The 16,353-nt window shown below is 41.0% G+C and overlaps 1 protein-coding gene across 29 annotated transcripts in view; it reads right to left on the bottom strand.

Moving 5' to 3' along the window:
- The window catches only part of LPP (LIM domain containing preferred translocation partner in lipoma), a gene marked incomplete at its 3' end in the record, with an annotated part of 643,639 nt that overhangs the window by 414,957 nt on the left and 212,329 nt on the right, over window positions 1-16,353 (bottom strand). For all 29 annotated transcript variants that reach the window (XM_082694120.1, XM_082694119.1, XM_082694127.1 and 26 more), the window contains one exon: window positions 14,166-14,373. In XM_082694120.1, the coding sequence (XP_082550246.1) occupies window positions 14,166-14,358 (193 nt within the window). In that variant the 5' untranslated portion in view covers window positions 14,359-14,373. The remainder of the gene's footprint in view (window positions 1-14,165; window positions 14,374-16,353) is intronic.

Raw genomic sequence — 16,353 nt, 5'->3', positions numbered from 1 at the left:
TTGGCTCTTACTGAAGCAGCACCAATATGACTGGCATGAGACACTGGTGACCTCTTAGGCAAGGGGTGTTATCTTTCTTAATGAGTGAATTAAGCATTTCTTTGAGGGTCTGAGGACATATGGACCCCTTCCCTGGAAAAGGTATACATGTGGACCAAGTATAAATACAACTTCAGGAGACTGGTGAAATCCCAAGTATAAATCCCAGAGATGAATTGGACCCAAGATAAAAATTCCTAACTAAGGAATTCCTAATTAATTCCTAATTTTTTTTTCCTCTGATAATATAATAAATAACATCTCTAAGCTCTTTCTGCATCATTTGATATTTTGGAAAACAAAAGATTTTAAAATTTAATAAAAAATCACTAAGTATTTTGGTTTGTGTTATGTTGACATTATTATCTACAATGATATTGCAATAATAAAAATGCTTTTTCTTAAAGAGACCACAAATATGAATTTTTTTTTTTAACAGCACACTTCAAGTAAAGTCTCGGAGATACTTGTTCTATAAATTCAAAATAGGACATACCAAAACATCATCATTCTAGTGGGAACAAACTAAGACAAGCCAATCCTGATACATCTCTATAGAACAAAAAAGGATAAAGTAAGGTTATTTTCTCTTTTTTTAATTAATTTATGTAAAAACGAGAGAACGTGAGCAGTGGGGGAGGGGGCAGAGAATCCCAAGCACTACACACTGAACGCAAAGCCCAAAGCAGGGCTCGAATTCATGAACCTGAGACCATGAACTGAGCCAAAATCGAGAGTCCAACGTTTAGCCAACTGCATCACCCAAGTGCCCTGAACTAAGTTTATTTTCAAAAACAGCCAGCAAGAGTTACATCTGGACAATAATGATTTTAAAAAATCTATGGGTGAAAAACTACGGATTATGACTCCAAGATCTAATATTCATGCTTTAATTTTAATAACAGCGGCAGTAACAATGGCGGCTTCTGTTGGGTTAGCTATTATTTTGTATGATACTCTGTCAACACATTCACTGGATTTTTGAAAACAACTCTTTGAGATACATATTTTTTAAAGATACATACATTTTTTTGAAGTAAGAATAAATTGTGAGACCTTAAGTAGCTACTTAACCTAAGTAGCCCACGTTCCTAGAGAATTAGACAAAACTTAAACTTAAACCCAGGTGTATCTGATGCTGGAGTCTCCACACTTCAGCACTGCCTATACTGAGTCTTTCCACTAGCAGCCTTCCAGCCCTGTCCTGCCCCCAAGTAAACTCTTTTTTCCAAGTCCTCCAAGAAAATAGCCAGAGGGCCACTTCACAGAATTTATAGCTCTTTACTGTTAGTTAACTTGTCCTTTCCATATGTCAAGTTTCTAATACAAATATAACCCACTGAAGGATGAGGATGTGTTTGTACTCTTTTCCAATCACTTACAGAGCCCCATTCAATAAAATGCCATTAAGTGTTCCAAAAGTGTCCCTGCTGGAGGAACCAGAATAAATGCAGAAGGTGCGACAAAGTAAAAGCCATTACTGGGGACCATATGAAATGGGCATGTAGGACACTCCAAGGTCAAATGGCGATATTTCCAGATATACTTCATGTACTGGCCATCTTTCCTAGTAAATAATTTTAACAAAGGAAGCACTCAATAAGCTCCAAATAGCTATATATCTAATGTGTCATATATCAGATATCAAATAGCTATCAAATAGCTATTACATATCTGACATATATAACTATCAATAACAAATCCAGCAAATTTAAAAGTCATTTAAATTTCATTTTATTTTCATTTTAATGCCAATGAGACTACCAGTGATATCTAAAAAGTTTAGGGAAGATGACATAATTCACCTGAATTAATGGAGCTTTCAAAGGGTTATTCAAAAGCTCTCTGAAATTCTTCTTAGTAATGACTTCTTGAGATTACTTTGGCTGTTTTATACTTCCATACGTTATCCTATACACACCCATTCACAGGTAATTTTTGCATGTTATTTGGACGAATTCAAATTTCTAACAGCTGTGAATGGTAATGATTGGGGAAAATTACAGTGTAAGTTTTTCTTCTTTTATTTTATTTTTTTTTTTAAAGATTTTATTTATTTATTTGACAGACAGAGATCACAAGTAGGCAGAGAGGCAGGCAGAGAGAGAGAGGAGGGAGCAGGCTCCCTGAGCAGAGAGCCTGATGCGGGACTCGATCCCAGGACCCTGAGATCATGACCTGAGTCGAAGGCAGCAGCTTAACCCACTGAGCTACCCAGGCGCCCAGTTTTTCTTCTTTTAATACAAAATACGAATAGCATTAACACTAGCTGCAGTGTAGTGCTAAAGAAAAGCTCTATATGTGGAATTAGGAGACAAGGTTTCAAATCCCAGCTTTGCCTTATGTTGGTTGTTTGTATTATATTCTCTGGAGATTGAGGGTGATGATACCTACCTTTTACAGTGCAGCTAAAGAATCAGGTTAATAGTAAAGCAGAGTAGCTTTCAGATGACATAGGCTAATAAACCTACAAAAAAGTTTTTCCCATCCTTATGACAATGTTCTGCCAAAGAAATTGTTTTGTAGTAGTAATAATCAATGACTATTACACAGTGGTTATGTATATTAGTAATATTTTACTTAAGGCAAAGAATTAAAATTTGGTAACATGTGGCTTCTACATTTATAAGCCTCGCTTGTGGGTTCTCTGAATCTTGGATTTTTCATTTGCCTTTAGGAACTATAATAATGTAGGAACCATAATAATGTTCACAACATATGGTGGTGACTGAACACAATATTACGTGGGAAAGGGATTTAAATCCATTCACACACAGGCACACACAAACACACATCTTTAAAGTGGCAAGTTGTAATGAATATTTCATAATAAAGTCCTTCTTTCATTGCTTCCTGTTTTCTCAAGATCATCCAAAATGCAGATAAGTAAGAAAGAAACACATAACAACAAAAAGATTTCAAGTTTCCTCACTTCACACATTTGTTTGCCTAAGTAAATAAGGCTGGTCTGACCTAATTTGGGGAGTGCTTTCTTTATTATTCTTGTCTGTCTCATCATCTATCTATACAGATATATTTCATTCTCAACCATGATAGACACTTGGTGGAAATGGCATGTCTTTCCTGCCAGGACCAGGCAGAGGCTTCTTGCCCACGGTGTAATAAGGCCAGTTTCCTTTTTTTTCTTGGTGCTTCCTCCTCTTGGCTACTCAACTTCCTGGAGCTATTCCTACAGCTATGTTTTAGAGCATGCTAGAATCTCAGTCTACTCAGGATGAAGTTCCTTGGCTCCTACTACAAAAGGGACTTCCAGAAGACCAGATTAACTGCTTAAAGACATCAGAAAAAGGCTGCCAAAATTACAAGGATGAGAAGGGGTATCCTTCTTGGCTTTTGCGTGTTATTTCCTTTGCTTGCTGTTCACCACCCTTTACTATGTGGCACACAACTCACCCATTCTCCAAAACCCCGCTCAGATGGCCCCTCCTTGGTGAAGCTCTCTCCTACAACATATCCTTGCTATTCTTTTACAGCACTTAGTTTACAGAACTTTATGGAGATATGGTGCCTATTCTAGGTCTACCCTGTGTAATGAGCCATCTACTCTCTTTGAGATTAGCAACATATAAAGCTAAGAAGAGACAGCAATGGAGAATACAGGTGGTCAAAGTGCTAGAAAGCTTGAGGTGTCACATCTCAGGGACCTGTACTCTTCTGTCCTGGAGCTATGCTTAGCCTTCCAGTCTCCAGCTACAATAAATTTAAGAAAAAATGATAAAAATATAGTACCGTGATATTATTTTTTTCTCTTTTGCAGCTCCTAGGGTCAACCATTGTTCTAGGGTATGATTTCCTTATATGGTATATTTTCCCAAAGGCTCAGGTGTCAGATTTATTTTTATAATATCCATAATAAATCCACTTATAGATGATTAACTTAGGCCTATCATGACCCAAAATCAGATGAGGTTTCAGGCATCGCTACCTGAAATAATACAGTACCAAGCACTCCATAGTGCAGAAGTCTGGGCATTGTTAAAGCATTCTAGAAGAAAAAAAAAATTTTTTTTAATCTTCTTTCTTCTGTTTTTGGGTCCCAATTAAAATTCCTTGAGACAACATATGCAGAAAACTCCGCTCTAATGAAAGCACAGAAGGAAAAGCACAGCAAGGTGAAGAATGATTTGAGTCCCTGAACCTCTCCATTGTTCACATGATAAAAGATACTTAAGACTTCAAAAGCCATGTCATTAACTAAGAAGACAGTGTGTACCCACAGGACCTGAAGACGATTCAACAGGCATTAAAACACCATTCCCTGGAGTTACTGAAATAAATGAACGGTTTCCAAACTTTGGTTGAGCCTCAATCTGAACTCTCTAGGGAGTTCTGTTTTGTTTTGGTGCCAATGCCTTGAAATTCTAAATCTGTAGTTATGACATGAGCCCCAGGGTTTGTGTGTTTTTTCTTAAAAAAAAAAAAATGTTCCCGGGGGCACATGGGGGGCTCAGTTATAGTTAAGCATCCGACACTTGGTTTGGGCTCAGGTCATGATCTCAGGGTCATGGAATTGAGCCACTAGGTTGGGCTCCTCGCTCAGCAGGGAGTCTGCCTGAAGATTCTCTCTCCTCCCCTTTTGCCCTTCCCTCCACTTTCTCTCTCTCTCTCAAATAAATAAATAAATCTTAAAAAAAAAAAAAGTTCCCCAAGTCTTTATGAAGACTAGTCAGCTTTGAAAACCTCTGGTTTAAGCCATAGATTATAACAGTAACCATTAAAATATAGTGCAGACAATTCGCTGCCCATGTATGATGGCACTTAAAAGGAGAAGAAAACATTCAGAAATCCATATATATGATGTAGTTCTTATCACTGAACTTTTTATTTTGGAATTTATACTCATAGAAAGTTGTAAAAACTGCTTAGATGCCCATGTACCACGCGTCCAGCTTCTTTCAATGGTAACGTCTGACACAGTAGAATACAATATGGAAACCAGAAAACACACATTATTGTTTTATTGTTAGCTAGCCCTTACTCTGTTTTCACCATTTTTTTAAATCTGCATTCACTTGTGTCTGTATAGTTCTATGCAATTTCATCTCATGTATGGATTAATGCAACTACCACTACAACCAAGATAAAGAACTGCTCCACCAACACGAGAAGACTCCCTGTTGCTTTTTCTTGGTATGAACACCCACTCCCTGCCCCACTCCATCCCTCATTTCTGTTCCCTAGCAACCATGAATCTGTTCTCCATCTCCAGAGTTTTGTCATCTCAAGAATGTCTTATAAATGGAATCATACAGTATATGTAACCTTTTGAGACTGACTTCTTTTTTCATTAAGCATTACATCCTTGAGGTCAATCCAGGTTGCCACACATATCAACAGTTCGTTCTTTTTTATTGATAAAGAGCATTATTGCATTGTTTGATGTACCAGAGTTTGTTGAAACATTTACCATTGAAGGACATTTGGATTGTTTTTAGTATCTTGTTATTATGAAAAAAAGTTGCCATGAACATTTCAGGTACAAGTTTCTGCGTGAACATAACTTCTCACGTCTCTGAACGGAATTTCCAGGAGTGGAACTGCTGAATCATATGGTTGATAGATGTTGGGGGAAAAGCTGCCCAAAAGTTTTACAGAGTGGTCATACCATTTAGCACAGTCTAATGTATGAGTGATCCAGTTCCTCCACATCACTATCAGCATTTTTTTTTATTTTAGTTATCCCAATAGTTGTATAGTGATATTTTATTTCTATATTTACTTTTATTTTTGAAAAAGAAATTAAGCTTTGTTTAGATTTAAACTATGGAGTGACGATAATATTATACATTTATAGACTTTAAAAATAAAGAAAATTAATGAGAACCTCACTACAGAACATAGCATTTTTCATCGTTTTTGAAGTCCTCTACCTTATTAAGGAATTCACTTCCACAGATAATTATGCTGACAGGTTACAAAATAAAAGAGGTTTTGTTAACAATCCATGAACTTCTCTTTGTTCTAAAACACCTAATCCACTCTGTCCACATAAATGAATTCTATTGCTGGAGCTTCTAAACAAGTCATCCAAAACACGTCAGTGACACAGAACTGTGGTTACTGTGGAAGGGATCCAGAGGATCAAAGCTCAACTGGACCACTGACCGCTCTGTAATACTGAACAAGGCCCCTGACCTCTGAGCCTCTAAAACTGGGGAAACTACCCTCACCTTCAATTCACTAATTCTGTTTGTTATTTACAGCACTCCTAGGGCAAAGGCCTGACTCCTCCCAGAAAATTAGTAAAATAACTATCCTCATCTAGGAAACGAAAGGGTTGCATGAGATAATTTGCAAGATTTATCCTGGTTCTAGAATTTTATAGTTTATGTAATACTGAGGCACCGTGATTCCCATCATCATTACTTGAAGTTAATAATCTTTATCAGTATATATTAATACCTTTATTAGTAATAATTAGAGTCACATTACTACGCATGTATTAGTCTTATAATATTAGTACTATAATTTAGGATAATTAGTATAGTATGTATAAGATTATGAAATGTATTTATTAAATAAATGCTATTTTTTTCCATATCACTTAAAATGAATAAAAAGTTAATTATTTTTATTATAGCAAGAAGCACATTCCATGAGGGCAGGAATTAATCTCTGGTTAGCTCATTGCCATTCGTTCAGCCCCTAGAAGAGAGCCTGATACACAAATTTGTTGTAAGGAAACAACTGTTGAATAAGCATACCATAGCAGTTCCTTAGAGTTGTAAGGTATTTTCTGGTTTATAAAACCTTTTCATACTCATTATTATATCCAATGCTCAAACAATCTTGTCAGGTAATCAACACCATCAGCTACTTTTATCAAGTAAGGAAAATGTCATCATCAAGGTCAGGTGGTGAACCTGAGGCTCCAATGTGAATACCCCAACCCCCGAATCAGCATGAACCTTGGCTCTCTGGAGCATCAATAAGGCCTGTGAATATTTGGTACAAATCTAACGTCCCCCACAGAACTACAAATTCTTTTCCCTTCAGAAAGAAGTGATGTGAAGATCAAATTAATACAATTGTTATCTGACCCTTTAATGAATGAACAGCTTGTCCTTTTCTTTCCTCCCTGAGGCTCTGAAAATTAAAACTCATGTATAGCACTCCACAGTGATAGATGAGGCTCAACACACTTACCCCGGACGAGAAAAGGAGCATGCCAGTCAAACCCGAGTGTCATTAGAGCTCCTGATGTTTCCATGACTTTGTGACTGTCCTCATGACAACCCATGCATAATTATAACAAACGTCTAAGAAGCTGCAATTGTTCTCATGTGGTTGCTGGCAACTTAACAGGACTGTCAGGATTATGGAAAGAAGACATCCGCCATTTGTACCTGCAAAGTCGCAGGCTGGATTTACCTTTCAAGGTGGGGGACAGAAACTACAGGACTCCAGAGACAAGCTAGCAAACTATGAGTCTAAATATTTAGATATCATTGTTCAGAGTTCACAATCAGTCCTCCCACATTTTCTGCCACCTGCTCTTCTAAGTTTCATTAAAAAAAGAAAAAAGAAAGTTTACTAACCATAAGAAAAGAAGCAGCACCAAATTGGCCTTTTTAAACACAAAAATGGTGGAGAAAGTCCACACTATGTTATTTAACTGTACTGCCACTGGTGGTCATCTATTTCCTTCACATGTTAGCTTCTGTTGAGAAAGAAAGTATGTCCAGCCAAACCAGTGTCATATCACTAACAGTTACTTCTCTACCAAGTATCAGTAATCCAGGACTAATCAATTCCTAGGAGCCAATCTGTAACAATGCAGATGCAGTGGAATGCGCGTACATTTGGGAAACCCGGGCTTGGATCCCAGTTCAGCCCCAAACCCTTGGATTAACTTGGGAAGCCATTCCCTTCCCTCTTATTCTGAGTTGTCACATCTGACATGGAAGAAATAGAACACATGACCTTCAAACTCTTTTCTAGTTCTGCTGCTCACAAAGGCTTTGTGATGAATGCATGAAGAACCATTCTGTCACAAAAGCAGAAATGAAGGAAGAGTGGCTGTCTTCTCCACCATGGGGGATTCCATTGTTGGTGACTGCATTTCGTTTCAGCTACTACGTCTACTCCAGATTAGCAAACTGCCTATACCTATTCCCTTCCTCCTCAAAATGGATGAATAACCTTGGGGGAGCAGAAAGCATGGAGATCTAGTCACAAATTTCCAGGTTTAGAACTCTCATTGAATTCATTTCACCTACTCTGATTAGATTTTTCAAGTCTAAAGGTGAACCAGTGTAGGCAAAGCATGAAAACAGAGGTCTTAGATATGTTATCTAGAAGTATATAAGGTAATATATGTAGAAACAGTTTGTGAGAAGAGCAACCATTTTGAAACCAATCCCAGAAAAATCATGTAATAATGAAGTAGTGGAGTTAGAGGAGAGGAAGCTGTCTATCCTAATTTCCAATAAATAGAATCCTTTAACATCAGTAAGAGCAATAGACATAGAAAGTAGAAGCTGGCTCTATTATTTTACTAGCTACAGGGTGATTACTGAATAAGTTATTTCACTTCTGGTAGTTTACCACTCAGCAAAATGGCAATAACATCTGTTCTACTCATAGAGTTGGAATCACCTATGGAGAATGAAATGATGGTGAATATGTAGGACAAAGTGTAGGAGAAACTATAAAGGGCTATACAAACACAAAGAACTTCTACTGAAAGAGTTCCCTTGACTTCATACCCTAGGCAGTCAGTTTTTCAAAAATTTCATATAAGAAAATCTTTTTCAAAGGAACTTCAGAAAATGGAGAAAGTAAATTTCAGTTCACAAGGCAACCCCAAATTTACAAATGATTCTGCATGATAATCTATTATAACTATCATATTTCATTCAGCCAGAGTACAAAAAGAGAAAAAAAGATTGTGTGTGTGTGTGTGTGTGTGTGTGCGCGCGCGCGTGCACACGCTCATGCATGTGTATGTGATTGTATATTTCCAATTCCCCGAGCTGTCATGACAGGAACATTTCAGAACCATCTCAAAAGAATAATGTATTAGTAAAGTAGGAAAGTTCACTTACTTTCGTATCTACCAAGAACAGAAAAAGATCTATACCCTGGTTCTGCCATCAAAGTCTAAGGCTTTGTGTTTTTGATTTGGTTTTGTTTTTGCAAATCTGGAGAAGAGGGAAGACCCATACTATAGAATACAGAACATTACTGGCAAATACTTAAAGACCAGGAAAAAAAATTATCTTGTTGTCCTCATCAGCCAAAATAGAGGATGATGAGACAAAAATCATACATACATAACAAACATCCCACAAACAAACAAACAAACAAACAAAAAAACCAACCACAGGTATTTAACAGTATAAACTTTGTAAGCAGGCAAAATAATAAAAAATATATATGGCCTCATAAGCTTAATGTACTAAACACAAGAAGACATTTAGAAATGCAGGGTTAGGGGCGCCTGGGTGGCTCAGTGGGTTAACCTTCTGCCTTCAGCTCAGGTCATGATCTCAGAGTCCTGAGATTGAGCCCCAAGTCTGGCTCTCTGCTCAGCGGGGAGCCTGTTTCTCCCTCTTTCTCTGCCTGCTGCCCTGCCTACTTGTGATCTCTGTGTGTCAAATAAATAAGTAAAGTCTTAAAAAAAAAGAAAAGAAATGCAGGGTTACTCAAAGAGGACTGAGATGCTAGATACAAGTCGTTAAAGAAGATCCCCAGAAAGTCTGAGAGCAATAGTAGCAAGAAACGGGGATCTGAAGGCCTAAAGAGCAGCTAACTAAACAGGAAAAACAACAAAGCCCTTTAGAGAAAGGTTATTAGCAGAACCTTTTAAAAGGAATTTATGACAGTTGGGCTCCCAGCTGACTCAGTCAGCAGAGCCTGTGACTCTTAATCTCGGGGTTTTGAGTTCGAGCCCCACACTGGGTGTAAAGATTACTTAAATTAAAAAAATACATATATTGTTTTAAAAAAGAGAGAGAACTCATGAAATATGGGATCCCATAAATATAAGCTGCTGTGCAGAACATGTGGGTACTTAGCCACTCTCAGTCAGAACACAGAAATGAGAAAGCACACCCCAGACACTGCAGACAGAACACGAAGGGAAGAAACGGCATCAAAAACTTCCAGGTGGTTCCTGGAAGTGGTTCCCTCACTCCTGGACTTAAAAAGCTCAAGGAATGGGGGGTAGGAGGATAAAAGTAATTCAAACACAAAGCCTAACACCTAACAGGTGGCTGTGAAGCCGGGATCTGGGCCTGAATAGGTAGGTTTTTATCGCTACAGCTTAACCATTTTCCCCAACATTGCAGAGAACCTACTAGGTGGTGGGTATCCTGTCGGTGTCCCTGGGAGCAAAGGAGTGAGTCAGGCAGCCCCTGCCTCCACAAACTCCAAGCCTACCTGTCTCCAAGGACACAGGCTCATTTACAAGGAAGTGCGTTGGAAGGCACATTGTGATAAGAATTCTAGGAGGTGGATGAAGAGGTTATGGCACAGTGAGAAAGAGGTCTCACTAGAATATAGTCCCAGGTCCTGTGTAACTCTGGACTCAGACACAGGGGACCCAAGTTCAGCCCTGAGCAGGCCGTGCACCTCTGAACAAATAACTTCTACCTGTTCCCTGCACTTCTCACATTTCCACCAGAAAAGGAGAGACTGTATGCTTTCTATTAATTCTAACTTGCTGTCTTTGCAGTAAAGCTTCTTAGACATCAGGCTCTGAACTAAGCTGTGAATGAAAAGACTCTAGGGGCGAGAAACTAAGGGAGAGTATGTACTAAAGGCAAAGAACAGGTAAGCTAGGGCACAAGACCCTGGCATCTTCAGTTCACCCTGTGTGTAAAAACTGTGTTACCCACTGTCTGGGGATTTCACTAAGGGTTCAGAGCATTCTAAATGGACCTCGGGGCGGGGCGGGGTGGGGGGGGGAGGAAAACGGCTATGAACTTTAAAAATGTATGCAACATGGGGGCTTAAGTGGGTACGAGAAGAATAAATGAAAGAAGATGGGATTGGGAGGGAGACAAACCATAAGTGACTCTTAATCTCACAAAACAAACTGAGGGTTGCTGGGGCAAGGGGGTTTGGGAGAAGGGGGTGGTATTATGGACATTGGGGAGGGTATGTGTTTTGGTGAGTGCTGTGAAGTGTGTAAACCTGGTGATTCACAGACCTGTACCCCTGGGGATAAAAATATATGTTTATAAAAAATAAAAAATTATATTAAAAAAATATAAACAAAAAATAACATAAATCATAAGTGTTTAGAGTAACAGAAAATGTACTAACATTTAAATTAAATAGAGAGTAAAGCAAATCTCACACTTCCAACCAATATCATGTCATAATACAGAGCAGATGAAGAGATGCAGCTTCATTTAAAAACAAAGTCTGAATATCCATGAACCTTTCCCCATATTTATCTTTAAAATGTATATATGCAAGGGAAATTTCTTCTTTCACGTATTCAAAAAAGGTTATATTAAAAAAAGAGAGAGAGAGAGATTGGCAGAATTGCAAGAAAGAATCAAGACTTCAGAAATTAAATGAGACTGAGTTGCTTCAAATGAGGATGCCATATTCCAAACTGTTTATTGCAAGAAGAGAATTACTGAGCAGAGCACTCACCCATCCAGCCATCCGCCATCCATCCAAATATATACATACAGAAGAACATACAGACATACATTTGACCATACACAATCATTCCTACTAAAAACACAGTAGCATAATAGGAGCCAAGAGGAACATAAGGACAAGTGAGAAACCATGTCTTGTTGCTTAAATGGGGAAACAAAGCTTACATTCTTACAAGGAAGTATCCCCATCACACGGGGCCTAGGAGCCAGAACTGCCAGGAAGAGAAGGGCAAGCAGGCGAGCACCTGGGCGAGGACAACAGACTTGCTTCAGAAATGCAGGAGCCACAAAACCATAGAGAAGGTCACCTCTCCTCTCTCAAGTCCCATTTCCCATTTCCCATATGAAAACAACACTTACCTCCTAGGGTTGTATGAGAAGGCAGAACGTTTTGCAGAGACCATACGTTGAACAGTGACAGAGCAAGAGGAATGACCAAAAAACAGAACTGTGAGACTCAAGGAATGCGATATATATGGAAACCCAGAGAAGGGAATAATAAACTCTGATCTAGGCCATGTCTGGCCATTTTGGAGAAGGCAACACCAGTAGGATGTTGACAGGTAACAAAAAGGGTGGGGGTGGGATGTTGAGAAAGAGCAAATGGTTGTGAGGGGCAGAGGTCTGAACAGGTGGCCAGTGTCCCCAGAGAAGTAGAGAGGCAGTAAGCAATCCTCACAGAGCACAGTGAAGCGAGCAGAGCATCTCAAGAGCAAGAGTCACCTGAGGGGCCACACCACTCAACTCACAGCATTCAGAACACAGGGGTCTGTAGGGAGATGGCTGCTTGCTCCTCCTCCCTCAAATACACCATGTACCTCATGTAGGCCCCAGCCTACTTCATACAGGACCTGCCCCCGCACCCCTGAGATAGGTAGAGGCTGTCACACAATGAAGCCTTCCTCACACGCTTACTTCCTACTCCTTATTCTTTTCATAGGAGAGGGAAGTCCATTTCAGATTTCCCCCAAAAAATTAGGGGACAAAATAAAAAGGAAGCAAATAAGGGAAAATGTTGAAAAAACAAATAAGGAAGCCAATATATGGCCCTTCCTGTCCTAGTGAGGAGGGATTCTCTTCCAAATCCTAGCCCCAGTCTGGCAACCACTAAAGCACCACCACTAAAGAAAAAAGAAAATCAGTTCCCCTAAGTCTTACATTGACTGTGGAGAGGCAGTCTCCTTCAAGACCGATAAAACTCAAGACACTGCCATGGAGATTAGTAGAACACCCAGAATGTCACTTCCTGTTTTTCCAGAGTGGCTCTCTGATGGTCTCCTTGCTGCCCTCTTTGGAAAAAGGATACCCAAAGACCCACAGTCCTAGCTCAAGAGTGCGCATTGATGCCCGACTTCCCTACCACCTCCCTAAGCGTCCAGCCCCCCTCACACAAGCTGGATATCTGGAAGAGGCTTCTGACTCCCGAAGTCACTCGATTCTAATGATAACACCAAAGGACAAAGGACGAGTGATGTATTTACTGGAGAGGACTGGGAGGAAAAGAGAAAGACCGAACTATACCACAGAGTGTAAAACAGCATCACAAAAACTTGCCAGAAGAAACACAAGCATGTCACCCACGAAGCAGTAAGAAACATCACAGCGCGGGGACTGTAGGGTCATTTTTTTGAAGTGTGGGTGGGGTAAGAGAGAAAACACAGAAAGGGGGCGCTGAATCTCCTTTGACTGTCTCTCAGCTCTCCACTCCCAGAAGTTCACCATTCCTCTGTTGTCAGTTACAAGTCATTATTTCATGGATTGGGCTGAGCTGCTGACATTGATCAGGAAAAATACAGAAGCTCTTCAACCCAACAGTATGGCACTCTTCGTGCTGCCTATGACGTTTGGTGCGCCCCCCAACATGCTGAGCTCCCATGGCTCATCCAACTCCTGCTTGATGAAAATTGAACATACTGCTGTCACCACCCCTAGAACTAGGCTACGCTCACATTCAGCAAATGCAGATCTCACTGAGCTCTCCAGACAACTTTATTCTATAGCAGCCTAGGGGAGTCTAAACAATTTTAGTCTTAACAATTCCAGGTGACTTGTGAGGTTCACTTCTTAAGGGTTTCCCATTTCTTGGCAGCAATGTGGAGACATGTGTCCAACAGCCAGGGGGAGGTGGAACTGGGTGACAGACACCTCTCTCTAGGACAATGGGATGGATTGGAAGGTAAACACAGTAGAAGGGCACTGAGCTTTGAATGAAAAGATCAGGGTTCTAGTTCTGGCTGGGGCACTAACTCACTGTATAACCACAGCGATATAACCCCTAAGAGGTCTCACTCTCTTTATCCCTAAAAGAAAGGTTGGCCTTCATAGCTTCTAGATAGTTTTCAAACTTTGACAGTCTATTAACTATGATAAGCACACTGAATTCCTGAGCTACCTTTTCTGACACAACATAGTACAGATAGATGACTTTTCTCACACTGAACTCTCCCACACTCTGGGCACCTGACTCTGAAGCCCCCCACTTACCTTCACCTCCAGGGTGCTTGTACGGGTTGTATTTAGGCTTTGGAGCAACTACTGGTGCAAACTTCTTGGGTGGTTGTTGTGTGGACACTGAAATGCTGGGGGTCCCAAAGGAATGGGTGGTCTCCATCCGCGCAGGCACATGGCCGAGGGGCTCACCAGTGCTTTTGGGTGGCAGCCAAGATGGGTGAGACATTGTTGGAATCTGGAACTAAAGAGAAATAAACAGAGTTGGCTTATGGAAGCCTGAAAAGGCAGGCAACCTACCGCACTTCAACATTATATCCTCTGAGTTCGTACTTGATGAAATCTTGACAGAGCTCTCTGAGGAGGAGGAGAGAGAAAGAGAAATGGTGAATGAGGGGAGGAGGAGGAGGATGAAACACTGACTTTCACTGGAGGAGAAGAAAATGGCACATTCCCCTCAGCCAATCTTGAACATGTCTTCTGACAGTTACCTATATAATGTCTAACTCTCATCAGGAAATAGATATGGTAAGAGATGCTCCTTAACCTGAAGAAGTTTCTACGGTAGGAGAGTCTGATACCAGCCAGGCTGGAAGAAAGCCCAAGTTTTATTAATAACCTATTGAAATGAATACCACATCAATTGTGATTAAGTTCCCTAAGTGAGGTGATATTGCCTAAGTGAGATAAAAATAAGTAAAAAGTTTCTGGGGTGCAGAACACAGTAAGATTACTTCTGGCAAGGGAGCAGAACAAAGACCTCATTAATGAGCTGCCCCTCAGACTGGACCCTGAGTGCTGAGCATGGGCTGGCCTGAACCATGTCAGCACAGGCCAGAAAGTACACAGCACTCATGTTTGATGTGACTGGAGGGGGACGAGGGAAAAGCAGCTAGTAAGCAACTAAAACATGGGATGGAACCAAAGCACAGACAGGGAAACCTGAATTTACTGCGTCAACATCAAGGAAGTACCAACAGTTTATTCTCGAAGCAAAGGCATAACCAGCGCGTGTCAGGTTATGCCTTAAAAATGATTCTTCTCGGGGCGCCTGGGTGGCTCAGTGGGTTAAGCCGCTGCCTTCCGCTCAGGTCATGATCTCAGGGTCCTGGGATGAAGTCCCGCATCGGGCTCTCTGCTCAGCAGGGAGCCTGCTTCCCTCTCTCTCTCTCTTTGGCTGCCTCTCTACTTGTGATTTCTCTCTGTCAAATAAATAAATAAAATCTTAAAAAAAAAAAAAAAAAAGATTCTTTGGGAACAGTTATGCTCCCCACCAAGGGGCATTTGCAATCTGGGGGGAGGGGAGCCCCGGGGGCCACAGAGCCTGGGCCCCTACTGGCACTTAATAGCCAAGGGCTAGGAATATCCTAACCCCTAATGAACAGGTCGGCGGCACGGGACAAGCATCAGGAGCCTTGCTGAGTGAGTCTTAGAGGGAACATCTGTGAAAAACAACCAGGAGCAGGCAAAGCAGCCCAGCCAAAGTGCTATTCTGATCAGATTACAATACAGCGTGTGAGGAAAGAGAAATGATGTCTTGCCTGTCTGGGTGAGCCAGTCACCCCTCCAGGCAGCCTGCAGGCTGGGGCTGAGCCTCCCAGACTGCTTGCTGACGAGGAGGGCTCTCCAAGCCTGATTGCAACAGCTCTCCAGCACAGGGAGGCCCGGAAGGCACCCTGCGCCGGCTCCCAGCCCCAAATCCACCCCGTAATTTATTAATTGAACTGAATTAATTGAGAGGGCTACATGATTACCTCCAGATGTCTGTAAAGACAAAGAACACTAGAAATGCAGGGAAAAACAAAGGCCTTAGCATGCAGCAGGGTCACAGAGATGCAGGGTGAAGGAGAGGGACGGGGCACCGTGGAAGCGAAGGTGGCCTCAGAGGGAGTGGCGTGACCTTGAACAGTCCCCTCCCCGCATCAGGGCCTCGGGGACCTCAACCCCCTCGAAATTAAGATAAAGCCCTGTTCTCCTTAACTTGTGAGTTTTTGGACAACCGATAAGATAACACCTGTGAAGGGTTTTAGGCAAAAAAGTGCTGGAAGTGCAGTATTCGCAGTAAAAGAGGATGACAGGGATGGCAGAGGAAGGCTCTCAACTAGGAATCTGGAAGCTTCCGGCAGCGAACCCAGGGTGACAGGCTTGCACCTGGTTGCACGGCCCTGCTCTTCCTCTTCCTCCCTTGTCCTGTCTACACAGGCTACACATAGACACTTGCTAC

The sequence above is a fragment of the Mustela nivalis genome (genome assembly GCF_964662115.1).
Source record: "Mustela nivalis genome assembly, chromosome: 1".
Classification (NCBI taxonomy): Eukaryota; Metazoa; Chordata; class Mammalia; order Carnivora; family Mustelidae; genus Mustela; species Mustela nivalis.
Note: the sequence above shows the minus strand (reverse complement) of the source record. Positions and strands in the feature narration are given on the sequence as shown.